The 21767-nt window shown below is 45.1% G+C and overlaps 1 protein-coding gene across 6 annotated transcripts in view; it reads left to right on the top strand.

Moving 5' to 3' along the window:
- ARHGEF1 (Rho guanine nucleotide exchange factor 1) overlaps positions 1-21767 on the top strand; it is a 3019431-nt gene that overhangs the window by 1788512 nt on the left and 1209152 nt on the right. For all 6 annotated transcript variants that reach the window (XM_044080805.1, XM_044080809.1, XM_044080807.1 and 3 more), the window contains one exon: positions 17666-17765. In XM_044080805.1, the coding sequence (XP_043936740.1) occupies positions 17666-17765 (100 nt within the window). The remainder of the gene's footprint in view (positions 1-17665; positions 17766-21767) is intronic.

Genomic DNA, 21767 nt, shown 5'->3' on the forward strand with positions numbered 1-21767 from the left:
ATAAGACCCCCATTGAGCTCCTACTCCTGCTTGGGATCTCAATTTTGTGTTGGAGAAACTCACTCTACAACCTTTTGAGCCTGCAGCTACTGCTGAGTTGAAATATTTATCATGGAAGACTGCTTTTTTGTTGGCCATTACCTCTGCGAGAAGGGTTTCTGAATTACAGGCCCTTATGGCGGTTGAGCCTTTCTTAATTTTCCATAAGGATAGGGTATCTTTGCGTACTAATCCTTCCTTTATGCCTAAAGTGGTTTCTAGTGTGGCTTTAAACCAAACTATTCATTTGCCTACTTTTTATGCAAACCCCCAAAATAAAGGGGAAAAGATTTTGCACACTTTGGATATACACAGGCAGTTGCGATATTATTTGAGCAGAACTAAAGGGTTCAGGAAGTCTCAGCAGTTATTTGTTTCATTTGCTTTGGGTTCTCGGGGCAAGCCTGTTTCAAAACAAACTATTTCTAAGTGGATTGGGTTTTGTATTGCTTTCTGATGTTCTTCGTTCCACATTGCTGCAGTCCTAACTATTGGGGTAGTCCGCTGTCCAGTCGGCCCGAATACCAAAGTATAAGGCTGACGTCGGTCAGGGCGCATTAGACTGACGTCAGTACGTCAGGGTACTAATGCGCATGACCGGCGCCATATCCTCAGTCTTTTTTGCCGCATGGTCCGATGCAGAAGCAGTTTTGCGAGTGCAGGTTGGCGTTCTGAAATTTTCTGAAGTCGGAGTTTCAGACCGAATCAAAGTTGGCTAAGTACCCCGTTGGGGAACATTTTGGTTTTTTCTTGCCTCAGTATTTAACCGGATGTCAGAAAAAGTGAATAACTGTATTTCTTGTGGGAAACAGATACCTCATAGGGATTACCATACCTTGTGTATACCTTGTTTAGGGCCTGAGCACGCCGTTGTTGGATGCCGCTCTTGTGCTAGATTTAACAAACGCACTATTAAGAGAAGGTTAGACTGTGCCAGGTTAGTGTTTGGGAAGCGTTGCAATTATAAAATGCCGTCGGATGCTCCGACGCCCGCTTCGTCCAAAAAGCGCAAGGACAAAACAGCAAAGCCTAGGGTTGATGAACCGGCAGTCCCAGACGTCGGTTCTTTAGAAGGCTCAGTGGAGCCAGAGGTTTTGCCAGGAGTTTCTTTGGAGTCTCAGGCAGAGACTTTACTGTTACAGGATGTGCCTTCTCAGGAGGTAGGCCAGGCTGAAGGGGCTTCTCAGGTAACTGTTCTTCCCTCTCTTCCCAAGGTAGTTAGAGCCTCTCCTTCTGTTTCCAAAACTTCTTTGAGAGGTAGGCCAAGTTTAGCTTCAGTGGGGGTTCTCCTAGCACTTCAGGTTCTGTGCCTAAGAAACATATGCTTAAAATGGCAGAAGATTTGATTACTATGATTAGAGGTTCTATGCCCCCTCCTGATAAGAGGCCTAGGTGGAACCTGAGTTTGAGAGTTTTGAACAGTGTTCAGAGGCTTCTGAGTCTTCTGCGGAAGATTTGCAAGAGTATCCTCCTTATTCTGATTCTGATGTGGATGATTCCACTCCTACAGCTTCTCCTCCTGAGGATTTCTCATTTTCAGAGACTCTGCATTCCATGAGGGAACACTTTAAATGGGAAGGCCAGGATTACTCTGATTCCAGGAAAAGGCTTAGGGAATTCTTGTTTTACCCCAGCATAGGCCCTTAGCTATACCTCCTGTGTTGAATGTGGTGGAAGATGTTTTTGCAGAGGCTTCCCTGAATCCTGATTCTTTGCCTCCTGCTCCTGTTAAACCTGATAGGTACTATAGGGTGCCTGAAGCTCATAAGTATCTTTTAAGAGTCCTAGGGCAGACCCGGAAACTGTTTCTCAGGGACCTAAAGGTGTTAAGGCCTCTGTTGTTAAAAACCCTGTTCCCACTGATAAAGAGGCAAGGGCTTTGGATAGATGGGGAAAGAAAGTGTATACTTCTTCCACTTTAGCCATGAGGGCGTTGAATTGTCAGTTTCACATGCTAAAATATCAAAATTATCTCCTTTCACAATTGAAATCTAAGGTGGATGCTTTGGCGGAAGGTATTGAGTGTAAAGAGTTGCTGGATTTAGTTCATGTGTCTGAACAAGTGGGTAAGCATTCTTTGCAATGTGGTTTTGATGCTGTACAGGCCTCCTCGAGGGTGGCTGCCACTAGTTCTGTTCTTCGCAGGCATGCCTGGTTGAGGGATCAGAATTTAGCTGAGCATGTTAAGACAAGGATTTTGGATGCTCCTTTACAGTCTGATGTGTTGTTTGGTTCACCTGTGGAAGCAGTTTTAAAGAAAATGGAGGACAAAGCTAAGTCTATACAAACTGTTAAAGATTTTTTGCAGGTGCAGCCACGGGTTTAGTAGAAATTGGCCTACTAAGGGATGGACATATCCTGCTTATGATTCCCAGTCTAGGGGTAGGTCTAGACGTGGTAGGGCAGAGCTCAAGGTTCTTTTAGGCCTAGAACAGGAGTTCACCTGCTCAGACTTCTGGTGAGGGCAGGGGTCAGTCCTTTCGTAAACAGACCCAATGACCTGCCTTTTCAGCTGCCAGTAGATTCTCGTCTGGCAGCTCCTTTGGGAGGAAGACTGTCTCTTTTCAAAGAAAATTGGGATTTAATTACTCAAGACAGATGGGTGTTGGATATCATTCACCACGGTTACAGGTTTTATTTCCATACATTGCCCCTTTCAAAGGCATGCCAGACGTTCCTCCTCCACAAAGGACAGAGGCTCACAAGCAAATTTCTCTGTTACTCCAAATAGGGGCCATTCAGCCAGTCCCTGTATCAGAAAGGGCCTAGGATTTTATTCTCGCCTGTTCCTAGTACCAAAGAAGGGGAACACGTGGAGACCAATTTTGGATTTATCTATCCTCAACACTTATCTGGACATTCCAAAGTTCAAGATGTTGACGTTACAACAGCTTTTACCTCTGCTGGGCAAAGATCACTGGATGGTAACTTTAGATCTCAAGGAAGCTTACCTTCATGTGCCTATAAGACTAAGTTGCAGGAAGTATCTGCGTTTCGAGCTGGAAATTCTCATTATCAGTTCTCTGCATTGCCCTTTGGCTTATCTACTGCCCAGAGTATTCACAAAGGTTCTGGCTCCAGTGATAGCTTACTTCAGGCTACAAGGAATTCAAATCTATCCTTACTTGGACGATTGCCTGATTCTGGCTCAAGAAAAGGAAGACCTTCTACAGCATCTGGAATATGTTATAGCAGTGCTAAGATGCCTAGGGTATTCTGTGAACGAAATAAAGTCCAGTCTAGTACCCTCTCAAGACATGTGCTTTCTGGGTGTGAGACTGAATACAGCAGCCCAGATGGCCTTTTAACCCCGGACAAACAACAGAGTCTATCCTTTTACTTCCATCAACTATCTCATCAGTCCGTGCTGACTGCAAGGACAGTCCTTCAAGCATTAGGGTTCATGGCATCTTGTATTCTGGTGCTTCCCAATGCCAAACTGCATATGAGGAAGCTGCAATGGTATCTCAAAAATGTATGGACACAGCACTGCCAGGATTTGGACACTGTCATTCAAATAATACCTTGCCTTCAAACAGAATTTTTGTGGTGGGCTCAGGAATGTCACCTAAACAAGGGACTCTCTGTGACCCGGCCAGAGGCGAGTCAGATTTTAACGACAGATGCCTCGGACATTGCTTGGGAGCTCATCTAAATGGAAAGTGGATACAAGACAAGTGGCCTGCCAGACTACAGCATCTACATATCAACATGAAGGAGATGTTAGCAGTCCAGTTTGCATTAATGGCTTTCAAGGAGTTACTTCTTCCAGGGCAGGTGTTGATTCTAACAGACAACACAACTGTCATGTGGTACATCAACAAACAAGGGGGAACACATTCTTATCCTCTATGCAGGCAAGCAATGATTTTATGGGAGACTGCGCTCAGCTTGCAACTAACTCTTCAGGCAAGGTTTCTGCCGAGCACAGAACTCCTTAGCAGATGTGTTAAGCAGACAAAACATGGATCCCCCCAGTGGAAACTGGATCTTCATGTATTTCAGAAATTGACAGTGTCCTGGGGAACTCCAGACATAGATCTGTTCGCTTCTCCACTAAACCACCAGCTGCCAAAGTTTTGCACAAAGGGGTTTCATCACACAGCTTGGAAAGTGGATGCTCTTTCTTTCAGTTGGAAAAATCTTCATGTGTATGCCTTTCCACCTCTGCCTCTTCTTCCAAAGGTGCTTCTAAAGGTCAGACAAGACAAGCCAAGGATGATTTTAATAGCTCCAGATTGGCCTCGGCAACACTGGTACCCACTACTAAGGAGTCTGGTAAGGAAGCCTCCATGGCCTTTACCTTTGATTCCACATCTGTTATCTCAGAAGGACGGTCATCTGCTCAATGTCAAGCTCCACTCTCTTCATCTAACAGCCTGGCATATTCTGTGTTGAAACACAGCAGGTCTCAACTTCCTCAACAAGTTTTAAATGTGATTATGGAAGCTAGAAGACCTAGTACAAGGAAAGTGTACATGAAAAATGGAAGAGATTTTTATTTTGGAGTACAGCAAAGAATTTGGAGATTTCTGAGCCTAATTTGAGTGTGGCTCTTCAATATCTTACTGAGTTATTGGACAAAGGTTTGTCCTTCTCTTCCATTAAGATTCATGCTGCAGCAATTTCAGCTCACTATGATTGTGACCCACCATTGTTTTCGCATCCTTTGTTCAAGCAGTTTCTTAGAGGGGCAAAGAATATAAGACCCCCGTAGAGCTCCTACTCCTGCTTGGGATCTCAATTTTGTGTTGGAAAAACTTACTCTACAACCTTTTGAGCCTGCAGCTACTGCTGAATTGAAATACTTGTCATGGAAGACTGCTTTTCTGTTGGCTATTACTTCTGCAAGAAGGGTGTCTGAGTTGCAGGCCCTTATGGCAGTAGAGCCTTTTTTGATTTTCCATAAGGATAGGGTATCATTACGCACTAATCCTTCTTTTATGCCTAAGGTGGTTTCTAGTGTGGCTTTAAACCAAACTATTCATTTGCCTACTTTTATGCAGACCCCAAAATAAAGGGAAAAGATTTTGCACACTTTAGATGTGCACAGGCAATTGCGTTATTATTTGAGCAGGACTAAGGATTTTAGGCAGTCTCAGCAGTTGTTTGTTTCTTATGCTTTGAGTTCAGGGCAAGCCTGTGTCAAAACAAACTATTTCTAGGTGGATTGGGTTTTGCATTGCATTTTGTTATTCCCATCATGGCAAGGAGATTCCAGCTGGGATTAGGCCTCATTCCACTAGGGCTACTGCCACTTCAACAGCATTTCTAAGGGGGTGGCAACTAAGGATATTTTGGAGGCAGCTACTTGGAGTTCAGTGCATACTTTCTCTAAGCATTATCACCTTCCTCTCTACTCTAAGTCTAGGGCTGGTTTTGCCACAGCTATTTTGCAAGGCATGTTGTCAGCTCCTGCTTCTTTATGATTTGCCAGCCTCCCTTACCTCTGCTTTGGGATTCTACCCAATAGTTAGGACTGCAGCAATGTGGAGCGAAGAACATAGTACAGTTTTGTACCTACCATAAATGTAGATGTTCGAGGATCCACATTGCTGCAGTCCAATTTACCTCCCTCCTTCCCCTCTGTGTTTAGGGGTGGTTGTGTAGGTGAGGTTATATGCTGATATTTTTGTATATATTGTACATATTTTTGGTGCAGGTATATTGGGCCTTGTCTTTTTAGGGTCTTCTGACATCTGGGGCAAGAAAAGACTGAGGATATGGCGTCGGTCATGCGCATTAGTACCCTGACGTACTGACGTCAGTCTAATGCGCCCTGACCGACGTCAGCCTTATACTTTGGTATTCGGGCCGACTGGACAGCGGACTACCCCAATAGTTAGGACTGCAGCAATGTGGATCCTCGAACATCTACATTTATGGTAGGTACAAAACTGTACTTTATTCCCATCATGGTAAGGAGATTCCAGCTGGGATTAGGCCTCATTCCACTAGGGCTACTGCCACTTCCACAGCTTTTTTAAGGGGGGTGGCAACTAAAGATATTTTGGAGGCAGCTACTTGGAGTTCAGTGCATACTTTCTCTAAGCATTACCACCTTCCACTTTACTCTAAATCTAGGGCTGGTTTTGCTACTGCAATTTTACAGGGCATTTTGGCAGCTCCTAATGCTTTATAGTTTTGCCATCCTCCCTTACCTCTGCTTTGGGATTCTACCCATATGTAAGGACTGCAGCAATGTGAGATGAAGAACATAGTACAGTTTTGTACCTACCATAAATGTAGATGTTCGAAGATCTACATTGCTGCAGTCCAATTTACCCTCCCTCCTTCCCCTCTGTAGTTAGAGGCGGTTGTGTGGTTTGGGTTGTGAATATTGTAAATATTGTAAATAGGAGTAGTGCAGGGGTGGTTGGTTGGTTTTTTGCTGTCTTTTGGTTTTGGCCTTTCTTTTTAGGGCCTTCTGACATCTGGGGCAAGAAAAGACTGAGGATATGACGTCGGTCATGCGCTTTTGTACCCTGACGTTCTGATGTCACTTCTAAGCGCCTTGACCGACATCAGCCTTATACTTTGGTATTCGGGCCGACCGAGGACAGCGGACTACCCATATGTAAGGACTGCAGCAATGTAGATCTTCGAACATCTACATTTATGGTAGGTACAAAACTGTACTTTTTATTATCTTGTATTCTGTTATGGAGCTTTCCTCCACAGGCCTCCAATGAAAATGGGCTCATTTCAGCCCAGTGGACTTTCCCGGACAACAAAAACAAATAAAAATAAAAAAATAAATCAAAGGATGAGGAGGAGGAACACGAGTCCAGTCATAGGATCATTAGAGACCTTTATCATCTGTCTGTGAAGTCGAAGGTGCACATGCCTAAGGAAGCAAGGAAATTTAAACTCGGAAAGCTCTGATGAAAGTTGAACATTTGAAGAGAGCGAGCGAGCAAGGACTTAACTTGTTTGTGGAACAAGGAATCCCTTTACATAGTTGAAACCAGTGTGATTAAATGTCAACATTTGAGTTGAGAACCACTTGACCAGCAGCGATTCTGGCATGTTGTGGTATACCTTTTCGTGGGATAATTCTAGATATGCCACAGAAAACATTGATGTCAGAGTGCAGGAAGGCAGTCTTAGGAAACACATTAAGAAATAATATAAAAAAGATAGGAAATGTAATAGGAAATGTGAGTAATGAAAGGCCTGTTGGGATGCATGAAGTTTTTATATGCTAATTGTATGCATGTATGTGTGTATATACACAAATACATAATCTGTTGCATCATGTTGCTGCTTTAGTTTTTGCTTGGGTTATGACTGGAAAGGGTCCATAGACCAGTCTACTTTCTCAGATAACAATCAGTCTAGCATAGCTTCTGCATTTGTTCCAGAGGGTGACCCTTCATGATGTTATACCTCTTCTGCCATAAAGCAGCTTGATACTATTTTTGCATATGATAGATGCCTTTTCATAAGTTCATAGGTAGGTACTAGGCTATTGGCCCTTGAGCCTATATAAGCCTAGCCAAATGGTACCTAGGCTTTCGCCACCCAAGAAAGTTATTTTCCTGTGCCTCTGTCGAGCAGAGCCACATAAGTGATCCCTGGGGTGAATTTCCTATCTCCCATCCAATCATCAAGATTTTTCTTGGAATGCTAATGAGGAGCTTTGTTTGATATAGGTAGGTAGTTTGTTCCAGAGTATGGGAAGTCTCTGGGACAGGAATCTATCCTTCTAGCATGTTTTGTGTGTTGAAGTGACATGGTTTAGGTCCCTAGAGAATGTAGCTCGGAGGGATTGGGATTTCTTCAAGTGGAGCATGTCCAACAGCTCTGGGTTTGACAAACTTTGTATGTTAAGCAGAGATCGCCTCTGAGTAGGCAATATGCGACGGAGTAAAGCTGGAGTTTTTTTAGACCGTCTGCGTAGGGCATCTGTTTGAGGCCAGTAATCCTTTTTGTGAGGTATTTCTATGGCTTTTCTTTTTTTGTAGATGTCTTGTGAGGTGTATACCAAAAGGGGTGTTGTACTCTATAATGGGTCTAATGAGTGATGAGTAGAGGGGGAGCAATGACCTCTTTTTTCTTGGATGAGAAACCTTTTGTGATGAGGTGTGCCACATAGAAGGATTTCCTGACTACTGTGGCGATGTGATTATCAAAGGAGAGACTACTGTCCACCTGTGTCCCAAGGTCCCTTATCACACTTTCGGTGTTAAGTAGACTTCCGCCTATGTGGTAGTTCATGCGTACAGAGTTTTTACCAAAAGGGATGACGATGCACTTTTTGGCATTGAGCTTGAGGCCACGGCTTTGACACCAGGCATCTGTCTCAGTGAGGCCCTTTTGTAGGATGTCCACATGGTTAGGAGTTTTGATTATGGCTCCTAGTTTGCAGTCATCTGCGAACTTTGTTAGCCAAAGACCTTCTGTGTTAGTCTGTACTTCAGAGAAGTAGATACCAAACAAGAGAGGACCCAGGACTAAACCCTGTGGTACTCCACTTGTCACTGTTCTGAAGTTGGATGTAGAGTCTGCTACTTTCACCGTGTGGGTTTTGTCAGTGAGCCAGTTGGCAACCCATCTTGTGACAGGGATTTATACCTAGTTTAGTGAGTTTATCTATAATTTCAGAATGGGGAATGGTGTTGAAAGCCTTGGCGAGATCTAGATGAGCTGTGTGAACCACCTTACCCTCATCTACAGCTTTGGTGACCGCTTCAAAGAAGTCTATCAGGTTTAGGAGACATGATCTGCCTTTTACAAACCCGAACTGGGTAGGGTCCCCAGAGTTTGGAGATTACCAGTGTTATTGCTTATAAGATCCATGATGATACGTTCCATAGCCTTGCAGACCAGGCTCGTCAGGCTAATGGGGCGGTACTTCCTGGGGTCCATGGTGGCTCCCCCTTTGTGGAGTGGGATAACCATTGCTGTGCGCCATTCATTGGGCACAAAGCCTGAGGTGAGGCTATGATTGAACATGGTACTTAGGTGGGGTGCCAGTTCATTCTGTAGTTTGTGTAGAAAGCAGCCTGGGATGTTGTCAAGTCCCATGGATACTGTGTTCTTGGCTTTGGCGAGTGTGTTTTTTACCTGTGCAGCCATGATTACAGGAACTTTGCGTTTTTCCGGTATAGAAATGGGCCCTTTAGAGGGGTGAGAGAGGGGTAAAGTTAGCACTGAACCTATCTGCTGAGATGTTGGCAATATCTGTTAGTTCTGTATATTTAGTGCCATTATGCTGTAACTCAGAGCAGATGTGAGTGTTGCCATTGAGATTCTTGACATAGCTATAGAATGCTTTGTGGTTGTCTTTAGAATCGGTGGCGATTTTGTTTTCATAACAAGCTTTGGAGGATTTTATGAGGAATCTCAACTTCTTACTGAGGCTGACCAGGGAGTTCCTCCAATCATGGAATTTTACTCTTTTTTTGCAACAGTTTCTTTCTTCTGTTGTAGAGTTTGTTTATGGCAGGGGACCACCAGATTGGCTTCCTTTTTTTGGATAGCATCTTGGTTCTGTTAGGGATTGCATGATCCATGCACTCGTGTAAGTGGTCATAAAGTGCATTTGTATAGGATTCAGCAGTCCTACCTCTATTGTCCATCACCATGGGTGTTGTGAAGTTTGCTACTTCTGTCTTAAGAAGCGTGAAGTTGGCTTTGGAGAAATGTTTTACGGTGGTTTCCTTAATGAGGGGTGGGGGTGGTATGTGGATGTCTAGGGTGATTAGCTTGTGGTCTGATCTGACCAACAAGGAATTGACCTCTGGTGTGGAACACCGGTTGCCCATGTTGGTAATGATCAAGTCTAGGATATTGCTGTCCCTGGTGGGGGGTGTGGATAAGTTGATCCAAGGCATTGGAATTTATGAATTCCAGAAAACGTTGAGCACAAGAGTTGGTACTTAAGTAGTTTTCCCAGTTAATGGTGGGGTAGTTAAAATCGCCCATTATTAGGGTGTTAGGTTGTACCCTAATATTTTCCAGTGTATCAAGAAATGAGGAGTGGGAAACCTGGGGCATGGTGGGGCATCTGTAGCAAGCTACAGTTTGGATTGCGGTCTTGCCCAGAGTTAGTTGCACTTGGATAATCTCGGATGCAGTATGCTGAGCAACTAGCCTGGAGGTGTGAATATTCTTAATGAATATGGACACACCTCCACCTTTAGTGTTTCGGTCAAGGTTAGGTGGCCGAAAGGTGTGGTATGAATTATAGCCTGGTAATGCAGGGGTGGTCTCTGGAGCCTTGAATCAGGTCTCTGTCACTGCACAGATGTCGATGTTCTCCATTTTAAGGAATGCCTCGAGTGAGTGCATTTTGAGGTTTAGACTTCTAGCATTGAGTAGCATTACCCTCAGATTTTGCTTGCTTGTACCTGTTACAGTGGTGAATTTGTCATTTGAACCTTGCCTAAAAAAAGGCACAATAGGGGTGGAAAGAGCCTTTTGGTACTTCATTCTCTGTGGTTCTCACAGGATGCACCTCCAGTTTGCTCTAAGTGACCCAACACTTTTAGTATTAAGTGCGGATTTCAGTGTCTTTAGCGTTCAGTGTACTTAAAGTACAAGACATGGTAGCTGAAGACTTACAGTAGAAGGACTTCCATTTGTATCCCTACTTTTACACCTGGACTAACGTGTCTTTGTGCACTCCCATGGTTGTATTTCCTGGTGATCAGCTGGATGATTTATTTGATTTCCCTCCCAGTTGAATCAACAGCTGATGAGTTTTTGGCAGTGAACACTTAGATCTCTATCACAGCCTCCAGAACTGCAGCAGTTGTTTTCAGAATTAAAAGTAAGTTCAGGATCTGGTCATAAAACAGTTCTGAAACTTTCTGTGACGATGTTAGAATGTCTGGGGGCAACACTCTCCAGCCATATTAAATATATTCAAGAACTCTGAGATAAAAGCGGTGTATTGTTTTCATTTATTCTTGAAACTTGTAAGATAGCTTTCTTAATGTGCATTTTGAGTTTCAGTGATGGATGAGCCGTTAAATTGTTTAAATAAACATACCAACTGACAAGGGTATTTATTATGCCTTGGTTTATGAAAATATGTAGTCTGAAGTTGTTAATCTTCCTATTCATCACTGATGGGTTCAGTTCCTAGCCCTCGGAACCGAGTCGGCCTTATACCAAGCTTGCGTGCACCAAAAACTCTCAAGCTAAGCTGCTACCCACAATGCCCTTTGCTCAGTTACCGCAGATCAAGTTTGCCGCACAGCCATATAGCAGCATTTCACTGAGCTCTCCAGCTAAGTTTTTTCTTCCTTATAACTTGTTCTTGGTTCTATATTGCTACTGCTTTACCCACAGGTATTTCTCTCTTTACCATTGTTGGTAATTTCTTTGTATTTCTAACTTTCTACCTTTACGATATCTTGTTACCATTGTTGGTATTTGCTTTTTTTCTCCTTCATTTCCTCTGTCTCTCTGTCCCTTGTGTGCGAGAGTGTGTTTGGAATGTCTGAAAAGAAGGAAACTACGGGATTTAAACATTGCTCTTCTTGCAGTGGGAAACTGCCAAATAGCGACCTCCTTGAGGAATGTGTTTACTGTTTGGGGGTTCCACATTTGTCGGTGAAACCACCTTGTGATATCTGTGCTAGTTTCAGTCAGCAGACACTGAATGAACATCGTAACAAACTTATTTTAAAGGGCCTGCTTGCTTCGTCTTTCTCGGAGGCCATTTTTGCGACGGAGGTCTCACCCCCTTTTGCTTCGGATAAAAAACGTCCTCGATCGGACCCCTCTTCACCGGCTGGTGACAGAGGTAAAGGTCACCAGCACAAAGCTCATAGGTCATCGTCTGAACACCGTTCTGCCTCCTTGGTGCCGACTACCACATCGGCTCCGAACTTGGCTCCATTGAAGTTTACTGAGGTAGCCTCGTCGGCGCCCACCCCTGCACTGACAATTACGGCACCGCCTACATCTTTGATACCGAACAGTATTTCCACATCTTTATCGGCACCGACTTCGCCCGTTTTGACCCAGTTATAGTTTCCGACAACATCCTCGGAACCGTTCTTATCGTCCACTCCTATAGTGACTTCTGCTCTGAGCTCCTTCACGGCTCCGACCATACCATTATTACCTGCTGCAAAATTGGAATCTGTGCCGTTCTGCGACACACCACGGAACCAGTACTCATACAATGTGGACCCATTTGCCGGACAAGCCTGCAGCCTTTTTTTGGACTGGCCTGACTCTCCTTCAGGTGCATCCGTGAGATCCAACAGGAGCCTTTCCGAACTGGATGTGGTGCGACTTTTTGATCAGCTGCTGACTGCTAGGGGAATCTCAAATCCATCTAGACCCTATACCACTCCTGGCTTTGGATCTATTTCTCCAGCAACCCCTACTTACTCTCCTCCCTTGGACCCCACGGTTCCAAGGCTCATCTTTGCAACTTTTATTAGAGGAATTCCTTCCTTGGCACCAAAAACAACTCTGTCTGTGGGTCCGAGATCCCTTTGAGTGCCGGTTCCGTCGGAACTCACCCTCTTTCAATCTCATGCTTGGGGGATCGAGCCCCCGGTTCCAGTTTCGGTTCCGACAGTTATGTCGGCCCCAACTTTGGAGTAGAGGGTGACTACCGCTCCGAGCTTGATTGAGGCTCTGTCCCCGGGAATGGTCTATCTGGAGCTTGGTGTGACCCCGGTTCCGATTCTGTCTTCTTCGTTTCCGGGCTCCCATTCCTCTTCGAATGGGCCCACTTTCCGGGTGATAGAGAGGGCACTTGCTGCCAGCAGTCCTCCACAGTTGGTTATTCCCCCAGTTCTCTCTGAGCCGCAGCTGTCAAAGTCCACCCCCCCCAGGACTCCAAGAGCGCAAGGGCCAGGAGACCACTGTTCAGGTCATTTCACTTTCCGAGTCTTCTTCGGATGTTCCCACCGAAGAACCCCCTTGGAAACTGGTGTGCAAGAGGAGACACACTGACTCCCCGGAGGAGTCACTCACAGAGGATACAGACTACGATGATGGGGAAGGGTCCCCATGGTCACCCCCTGAGGATGTCTCCTTTGGGGACATAATGGAAATCTTGAAACAGAGGGGTGAATGGAAGTCCTTAACCCCTTCCTCAGAGGAATCCGTATTCCTGCAGGCCTTTCGCTCTCAGCCCTCTACTTCTTGGGTGACCCTCCCACCGATGAGTTGTTTTGTGCAACAGGCTTGGAAGAACTCCGACTCCATTGAGGCCATCCCCAGGAGATCAAACAAAGTACTCTCCCCTCCAGAAGATCAACCCCATTGGTCCAGAGGCTTGCCAGTGGATGCTATTGTGGTGACGGCTGCCATGAAAAAGGACCTTGCAGTAGAGAGTCCTGCATTTCACCCACCCAACAGGGAGTCCCGGGCAATGGACAAGTTAGGGAAGCAAGTCTTTGCATCAGCGACCTTTGCGGTTAGGTCTCTGAACTTTATGGCACATTTTACGAGGCTCCAGAGAGATCTTAACTCCAAACTCTCTGGAACTCTCGCAGGTCAAGTATCGGATGGAGCACGAGATAAGGTTGCTTCCCAACTTGCCACCCTAGAATCCATATCTAATTCATCCATGAGGTTGCGGTCACACGCAACCGAAGGAGCAGCTAGAGCTGCGGGTGCAGGCGTAGTCATGAGATGTCACGCCTGGATATGCATCTGTGACCTCGCGGACTCCTTCAAGTCTTCCTTTCTAAATGCCCCTATCGAGCCCTCGACTCTGTTTGGTGCGAAGGTCAAGGATACACTAGCCAGGTGGGAGCAAAATGGGAAGACCTTGTCTGCCATTGGCCTTTGCTTTTCCAAACCTCAGCGTTCATTCTCCAGGAACCAGAGGTGCGGAACAATGTGGCACAAGAAGTCTCAAGGTCCTTTCCCAGAAGTACATGATGAGGACTCCTCCAGAGGCAGAGGGGGTTCCAATAATGGAAGATGCCCCTTTTGGGGCAGAGGGGGTCCCCAGAACCAGGAATCCAGAGATTCCTTCTCAGGTAAAATCAGCGCTCCTGAGGTGCTGCCCGATTACTTTCCTCTGGAAGCAGTCTGGGCGGGTTTCTCTCTGCACCAAGATGCCGGGCTGTCCATTACGAACGATCAGTGGGTGCAGAGAATCATTACCAGAGGCTACCATATTCCACTAATATACTATCCAAGATGTCCGAAATCCCTTCCTGATGTTCCACCCAGTCAAAGGGAGGAGTCAGCTTCCGAGATACGAAAGCTACTTCAAAAATGAGCCATCCAAATAGTCCCCTCAGATCAGTGCAGATCTGAGATCTACTCAAGATTCTTTTTGGTGCCAAAGAAAGCAGGGGACTTGGAGGCCCATTCTGGATCTCGGTCATCTAAACAAATCAGTAGTTCAGACCAAGTTCCGCATGGTCACGATTCAGTCCATCCTCCCCTATCAGCAGGAGGGTGTGTGGATGTGCTCATTAGATCTCCTTGATGCATATTACCATATCAAGATGGACAAGCGCTCCAGGGGCCTCCTTTGCTTCCAGCTGGGAGCCAATTATTACCAGTTCAGATCCCTACCTTTTGGTCTCTCGACGGCCCCCTGAGTGTTCACGAAATGTCTGGCAGTGGTAACAGCCCATCTGAGACTTCAGGGATTCCAGATTTTTCCATATCTAGACGATTGCCCCCCACCACCACCACCAAGCATCCCCTGGTCATGGCCCTCCGCTACACCTTGCCCCTAGCGGAGTCATTAGGCATCACCATACACTGGAAGAAATCAAACCTCCATCCATCACAACTGGAATTCATAGGGGCAATATTCAGCACGCAGTCAAACCTAATTTCTCTTCCTCCCCACAGGCTTCAAGACTCAGGGCACAAGTTCAGGTGATACTCTGCCAAAGCAAGTTTCCTGCAAGGGTGATTCAAGCCTTAGGATCTATGGCCGCAGCCATCCCCATAGTCCCCTTAGCCAGACTACACATGAGATTACTACAATTGCTCCTTCAGGCCCAGTGGATACCCAGTCTTCACCCCCTGAACTCAAAGATTCTCATCACCAACATTTGCAAACAAGATCTGCTCTGGTGGATGCATACAGACAACAATCTTTGGTGTCGTCCCTTCCAGGTTCCACAGCCCAGCACCATGGTGACCACGGATGCTTCCCTGATGGGGTGGGGAGGCCACTTCCAGGGAAAGTCAGTCCAAGGCACATGGTCTGATGTAGAGGTCAGTTTGCATATCAGTGTCCTGGAGTTAAGAGCGGTGCTGTTGGCATTGCAAGCTTTTCATCTGTTTCTTCCGACCGAAATGATTGCTGTCCAGTCGGACAACATGTCCGTGGTCTGGTACATAAACAAACAGGGAGGGACAAAGTCTTACTCCCTTTGTCGCGAAGCCATGAGAATCTGGCAGTGGGCGATAGCTTCCAACCACTTCTTAATCGCAACGCACATCCCGGGGAGCTCCATTGTGATTGTGGACAGACTGAGCAGATGCATACTTCATCCGCACGAGTGGTCTCTCAACCCGGGTGTGGCGACAGAAATTTTCAGTCGCTGGGGCCAGCCATGCTGCGACCTTTTCGCCTCCCTTTCAAATGCAAAATGCAACATCTACTTTGCCCTCTTTCCCCCTCTCAGGGAGTCACCGAGAGATGCTCCAGTCCACGATTGGCCCATGGGTCTCCTTTATGCTTACCCTTTGATTCCTCTGATTCCCCTCGTTCTGTGGAAGGCTATTCGGTTGAGAAGCAAAGTGATCCTCATTGCTTCATTTTGGCTTCGTCAAGTGTGGTTTCCTTTCCTTCGACCTCATCTGTTATGACTGCCTTGGATCCTATACACTCGTCAGGACCTAATTTCTCACCCACAAGGGCTGACTCCTCCAAATCTGTCCACCCTCAGGCTGACAGCTTGGTTTCTTCACTTCTGTTAGTTGCCAGGCAAGAACCCCTTTCTTCACCTGTCCGGGATATTATTTTGGCTTCTTATAAGCCATCTGCCAGAAAACTTTACAAGGATAAATGGAAAAGATTCTCTGTTTGGTCTCATAATCAAGAGTTAGACCCGTTCTCAGCCCCCGTAGCCACTATTCTTCATTATTTGGCTGAGCTGTTCGTCAAAGGTGCCTTGACTTCTGTCATTCAAGTCCATCTAGCAGCTATTTCCAACTACCATAACGGGTCTGAAGGAGTACCAATTATCTCCGCTCATCTTTGCAAGACCTTCCTCAAGGGTATTTTTCACAGCAGGCCTCCCATCAGACAGCTGGTGGAGGCATGGAATTTGTCCTGGGTTCTGCAGGCTCTCTCTCTAGCCCCCCCCCCCCCCCCCCCGTTTGAGCCGGCTACCACCTGTGATCTAAAATTCTTATCTTGGAAATCCTTATTCCTGGTGGCTATAACTTCAGCAAGATGAAGTTCAGAATTACAAGCATTATGTATCAAGAGCCCTTATTTGATCTTTCATAAGGACAGAGTATCACTTCGAACTAACCCAGCCTTCCTCCCCAAAGTGGTTTCGGACTTTTCCATTAAACAGTCCATTGAGCTGCCTATACTTTTCCCAAATTACTCGAACAAGGGAGAATGCTGGCTACATTCCCTGGATGTTCATATACAATTATGCTTTTATCTGGACAGAACGCACGTCAGACCAGCTTTACATTTACTTTGCAGGCCCTAGAGTGGGAGGTGCAGTATCAAAAGTTACTTTGTCTAAATGGCTCCGGGATTGTATCACCTTCACATACTCACTTACGGAGGGATCTAGGGTATTGCAGCATCTGTTGCTTCCAATCTAGGACCACCATGGAAGACATTTGTGCAGCTGCCATTTGGGCTAAGCCCCACACTTTTATCAAACATTACAAATTGGATCTTATCTCCAGGGGAAGAGCGGCCTTTGGCTCAATGGTTCTCAGGAATGTTCTTCCGTAAGGGCCACCCAGGTTCTCCAAGTAGCTGGGGACTCAGTCCCATCAGTGATGAATAGGAAGAAGATTAACAACATCAGATAAAGAAGTTATGTCTTACCATAACATTCCATCTGAGCTGTTGATCATCTTCCAGTCATCACACCCTCCCACCGATCCCCTCCTAAGGTTCCTGGCGAATCTTCTGGGTCTTCATGGTGTATTTGGGTTTCTGTGCAGAGATGGCCTCTGGCTTATTCTTTCTCTGTATGTTGCATGCAAACTCGATCTGAGGTAACTGAGCAAAGGGCATTGTGGGTAGTAGCTTAGCTTGAGAATTTTTGGTGCACGCAAGCTTGGTATAAGGCCGACTCGGTTCCGAGGGCTCGAACCGAACCCATCAGTGATGACTGGAAGAAGATCAACCACTCAGATGGAACGTTATGGTAATACATAACTTCTTTTTCTGAATACCTAGGAGCATGAATTATGTTTTTTGGAACTTGTGTGTAAAATCCAGGGGATCCATTCACTAAATGCCTTTGAAAATTGTTTTTTAATAATAGGATTGAGTACCAGAAAACTGGGTTTTCATGGATAATGTGGCTGTTTGTGATTAGAATATTTGAGATTGTTTTGCTGAATGTAAAGAAAAAACTGTGGACCAAGTATTGAGCCCTGAGAGACTACCACAATTTGAGGCATTTCATATATGTATGTGTTCCTCATGTAACAGTACAATGCTGAGCAGTTTCTTTGTTTTCCTTTCCAGCACTGCTGTTTTCAATGCAGTTGTTACCTATATGAAACATCTGGGTGTGAAGGCAAAGGTACCTGACAAGAAATCCAAGGGAGGTTTTTTCAGAAAAAAGGTAATGCTTTTTGATCTTGATTGTCAGACATCTCCAGTGATGGACTGCACTGTGCTTGTAATGTACCAGTAAGTTAATTTATGACCATATGTCCTGAAGCAGTTTTCCTGGTCTTGGATCATATCATTTACCCGTACATGTTAATAGCCAGGATGTTTAGTTTTTTTTTTTCATTCAGTCAGCTGGTAAGCCAGTAGCTAGATGGAACTGGTAAATGGATAGTACAAGATCATTTTCAGCCATGACCTGGAATAAACGTGCAAAATAGAATTTAAACAGTACACCTAATACACAAGTTGTACAGTGAAGTAAAATTGCATAGGTAAGTACAAGAGTGGTTAGAGCAGTATTACTGACAAATCCAGCAGTCATTTTCTAGCAGTCAAACTTGATTTAAAGAATAAAGTATAAAGTGTAGTAATGTGAAATTGTTTTAGGACTTTCTGAGATCAAAATGTAATCTGAATTTAATTGATAAGTTTGTTTACTGTTCAGTTGGGCATTCTTTTAAAATTCATTGGCATATAGTGAGGAATGTTGTTTATGTGGAGGGGCTTGATATGAAGAAGTGTTTAATTTTTTAAATAAGTTAAAATAAAACAAAATGTAAGGTAAACCAGCACCACAATGCTTGATACTTAATTAGCAGGAAATTGAATAAAGCTTGCTAGTATTAGACTTTCACCAATACAGGCTTCTTCAGGTAAATAGTCAGCTGATTTAAAACACATGATTTAAATAAAAAAAGGAAAAGGTAACGTGACTACAACTTTAAAGAAGTAATGCACAAAAAAGGCTACTTTACTTTACATGTACAAGGAATACTAAAAAATACAAAAATCTGCATATAACATAAGTAAGTACCATATATTAAAACTATGATCCTGTGATCTAGCTTATCATTTCTTTGATTTATTTAGTGTCTTGTTGCTAGTTCTAGCAGCAGTAGTTGTACTAGTTGAGTAGTTTTTCTCTCTGAGTTGGTTACTTCTTTGGCTTTTCTTTTTTTCATTGATATCTTGGTAACAAAGCCTTCTGGCTTCAAAAAAACGTGTGTCCTACGACCGTTCGATTCCTAATTCTGATGTACATGCAAAGTGCATGTACTGTCTAGGGGCTGCATATCTAGATAAGCAATGCGCTATTTGTGCTGCCTTTGGCTATCTCTGGAAAGGAGAAACAAGTTGGTTATTACTGGGCTTCGCCTTGCCACTGCAAGAGAAGTTTCCCACCCACACTCTGCTTCTTCTACCATCTTTCTTCTGTGAAGAAGTCTTCTGACGACCAAGGATGAGAAGATTTTAGACAAGTCAAAAGAAAAATAAAGGACAAAGGAGTCTTAAAAGATGTCACTGGACCATTCAGTAACCTCAGTTCTGGCCCCAAAGGTTCCTAAAATTTCATATTCGGCTCACCGTTGGATCCTGTCTTTCATGTATCCAGCATTTCACCCTTTTCAGAACCACAGTACTCACCAGAGCTGGCGTCATGGAAACTAAGATCTCCTTTCCTCCAAGAAAGACCCATATACCTGTCATCCAGACCATCTTCCACTGCTAGATCTCTTCAGTGTCTGCAGTCCGCCAGGAGCTTTTCCAAGGTGGAAGTGGATAGGACGATGATGAACCTCAGGACTCAAATCCAGTTGGGGGTTCTCCTGGCTCTGACCATTGTCAGTGCCTTAGGCCTGGCCCCATCACCTCATATCATTGCTTCTTCCCCCATTTTACCCACAGACTTGGGTGGTTCAGGGACTTTTCTGTGGTGGATCTGGAGGCTTAGTCTTTGTCGACTTCAGCCATATTTGTGATCTGATCAGGTCTGAGTGGCTCAGACCTTAATGGATTTCTATGCCAAGGTGTCAGACTCAGGTGGCCTGACTTAACTCCAAAGCTTTCAGAGATGCCCCTTCCTCTCGGAGCTTTGTTGCTAGACAGCCCAACTCCTGCATTGGCTTCAAAGCTAGGTCGAGTGTGCCTCCTGAACTAATCCACTATAGACACTGCATCCCCTACCAGAGGAATCTCATGTCTTGTCTCTGCTTCTGCTTTCAAGGCCTTTGAGAAGCTGTTGTCTCTCTCCGTCTTGAAAGTGGACTTTTCCGTATTGCTTAGGTCTCTAACTCCCCCAAAGGAGTTCCCTGGGTCCTAATCCTACACATCCTGTCTTGTCAGGATAGCCAAGCCCCTCAAAGTCTTGTGACTGTCCACTTTAAAGACTTCCCTTTGGCTCCTGAGTCCTTCCCATAATACCCCACTGTGGAATTTCAGTGGAAGCACTCGTGCAAAACAAGGCATGTTGATTCCTCTCAGGTCAAGTGTCTTTGACTGAAGCTACTGACTTCATTAAAGGGGAGGGGGTCCCCCAAATCGCTTCTCTTTGAGGACATATCATTTGGTGAAATCCTGGAACTATTTAGACCAAGGGGGAGAGGGGGTGGTCTTCCAAAGCCCCATTCCAGGAAGAGTCACTATTTCTGTAGGCTCTGCGGGCTTGCCTGTCTACCTCTTGGATGGTCCCTCCTTTTAATGAGATGGTGGACTTGAATCTCTAAACATGGATGGAAGGAATCAAATGTAGCCAAACCTATCCCATGCAGTACGGATACGTTTTTGGGATCCCATAAGGTTTACTCCTTTTGGCGCTACGGTCCCACTGTAGATTCCATGGTGGTGGCGGTGGCCACCAAGAAAGAGCTTGGTGAGGAAAGCAGGAATTCCAGGGCATGGGACAGATTTGAGATGCTTTAGTGGCTTTCACTGTTAGGACACTGAACTATTTGGCACATGTTACTTTTCCAGACTGATTTGAATTAAGAGCTCTCCAAATCCCTCTCAGGGTCCCTATCTGCAGAGGAGGAGGAGAAGTCTGTCAACATGCTGTTGGGCTACCCCTTCATTCTCTTTCAAGTGTGTTTGTGTCCCTCATTTCCAGTGTGACAGAAGGTACTTCGAGAGCTGCGGGCACTAGCTTAACTGTTAGATGGTGTGTCTGGATGTCCTTGTACAACTTTGAGGACCACTTTAAAACATACTGTATTTATGTCCCCAATGAAGTTTCCACCCTCTTTGGACAAAAAGTAAAGGAAACCTTTGAGCAAAATGGAGAAAACTTGTCTGTCATACAGATTTGTTTTCCTACCCCCCTTCCCCCAGACCTTCTCTGGAAACCAGCAGGAAGAAAAAAAGGTGTGGTTCCACAAATTCTTCTGACAGTTCTGGTGATAAACCTTCTGATGCAGAGGGTGGAACAGTAATGGTGGATATCGCCCATGTGGTAGAGGTGGCCTGCAGGATCAAGGCTTTCAGGGTCTTTTCTGTGATAGGCCTATTTAGTCCTCCCAAACGTTTGCCTGGATGCTACACTCTGAAGGCAGGCAGGAGGCGCTTATCCCTACTTCATGGCCTGGACATCCATCGCATGAGATACTTGGGTGCAGAGAATTACAACCAGAGGTTACTCCATCTCCTTTCTTTCATATTTCTGTTGCTCAAGAAAACTACCCAATGTTCCACCCACTCAACAGAAAGGCAGCAGTAGAAGTAAAAAAAAGATGCTAAACAAACAAGTCATCTAGGAGGGTTCCACCAGACCAGCAAGAATCCACAATTTACTCCCTGGTTGTTTTTAGTGCCAAAGAAAAGCAGGGACCTCAGGCCAGTTTTGGACCTCAGTCACTTGAGTCAGTATGTGAAACTTACAAAATTTTGGATGGTCACTATGTAGTCCATTCTACCATTATTAAGAAATCATGAATAGCTGTACTCAATAGACTTTCAGGGTGCATACTGCCATATAAAGATAGACAGACCCACCAGGAGATTTCTTCACTTACATATGGGAGCCAGTCACTTCCAGTTCAGATCTCTGCCCTTGGGTCTTACCACAACCCCCTGGGTGGCCTCCAAGTGCATGGCAGTAGTTGCAGCTCACCTCAGACTCTGGGAATTCCAAGTGTTCCCATATCTGGATGACTGGCTAATAACTGCCCCCACCAGGAAT

Source organism: Protopterus annectens, chromosome 8.part0 (genome assembly GCF_019279795.1).
Source record: "Protopterus annectens isolate FY-2018-M chromosome 8.part0, PAN1.0, whole genome shotgun sequence".
In the NCBI taxonomy this organism is placed as follows: Eukaryota; Metazoa; Chordata; order Ceratodontiformes; family Protopteridae; genus Protopterus; species Protopterus annectens.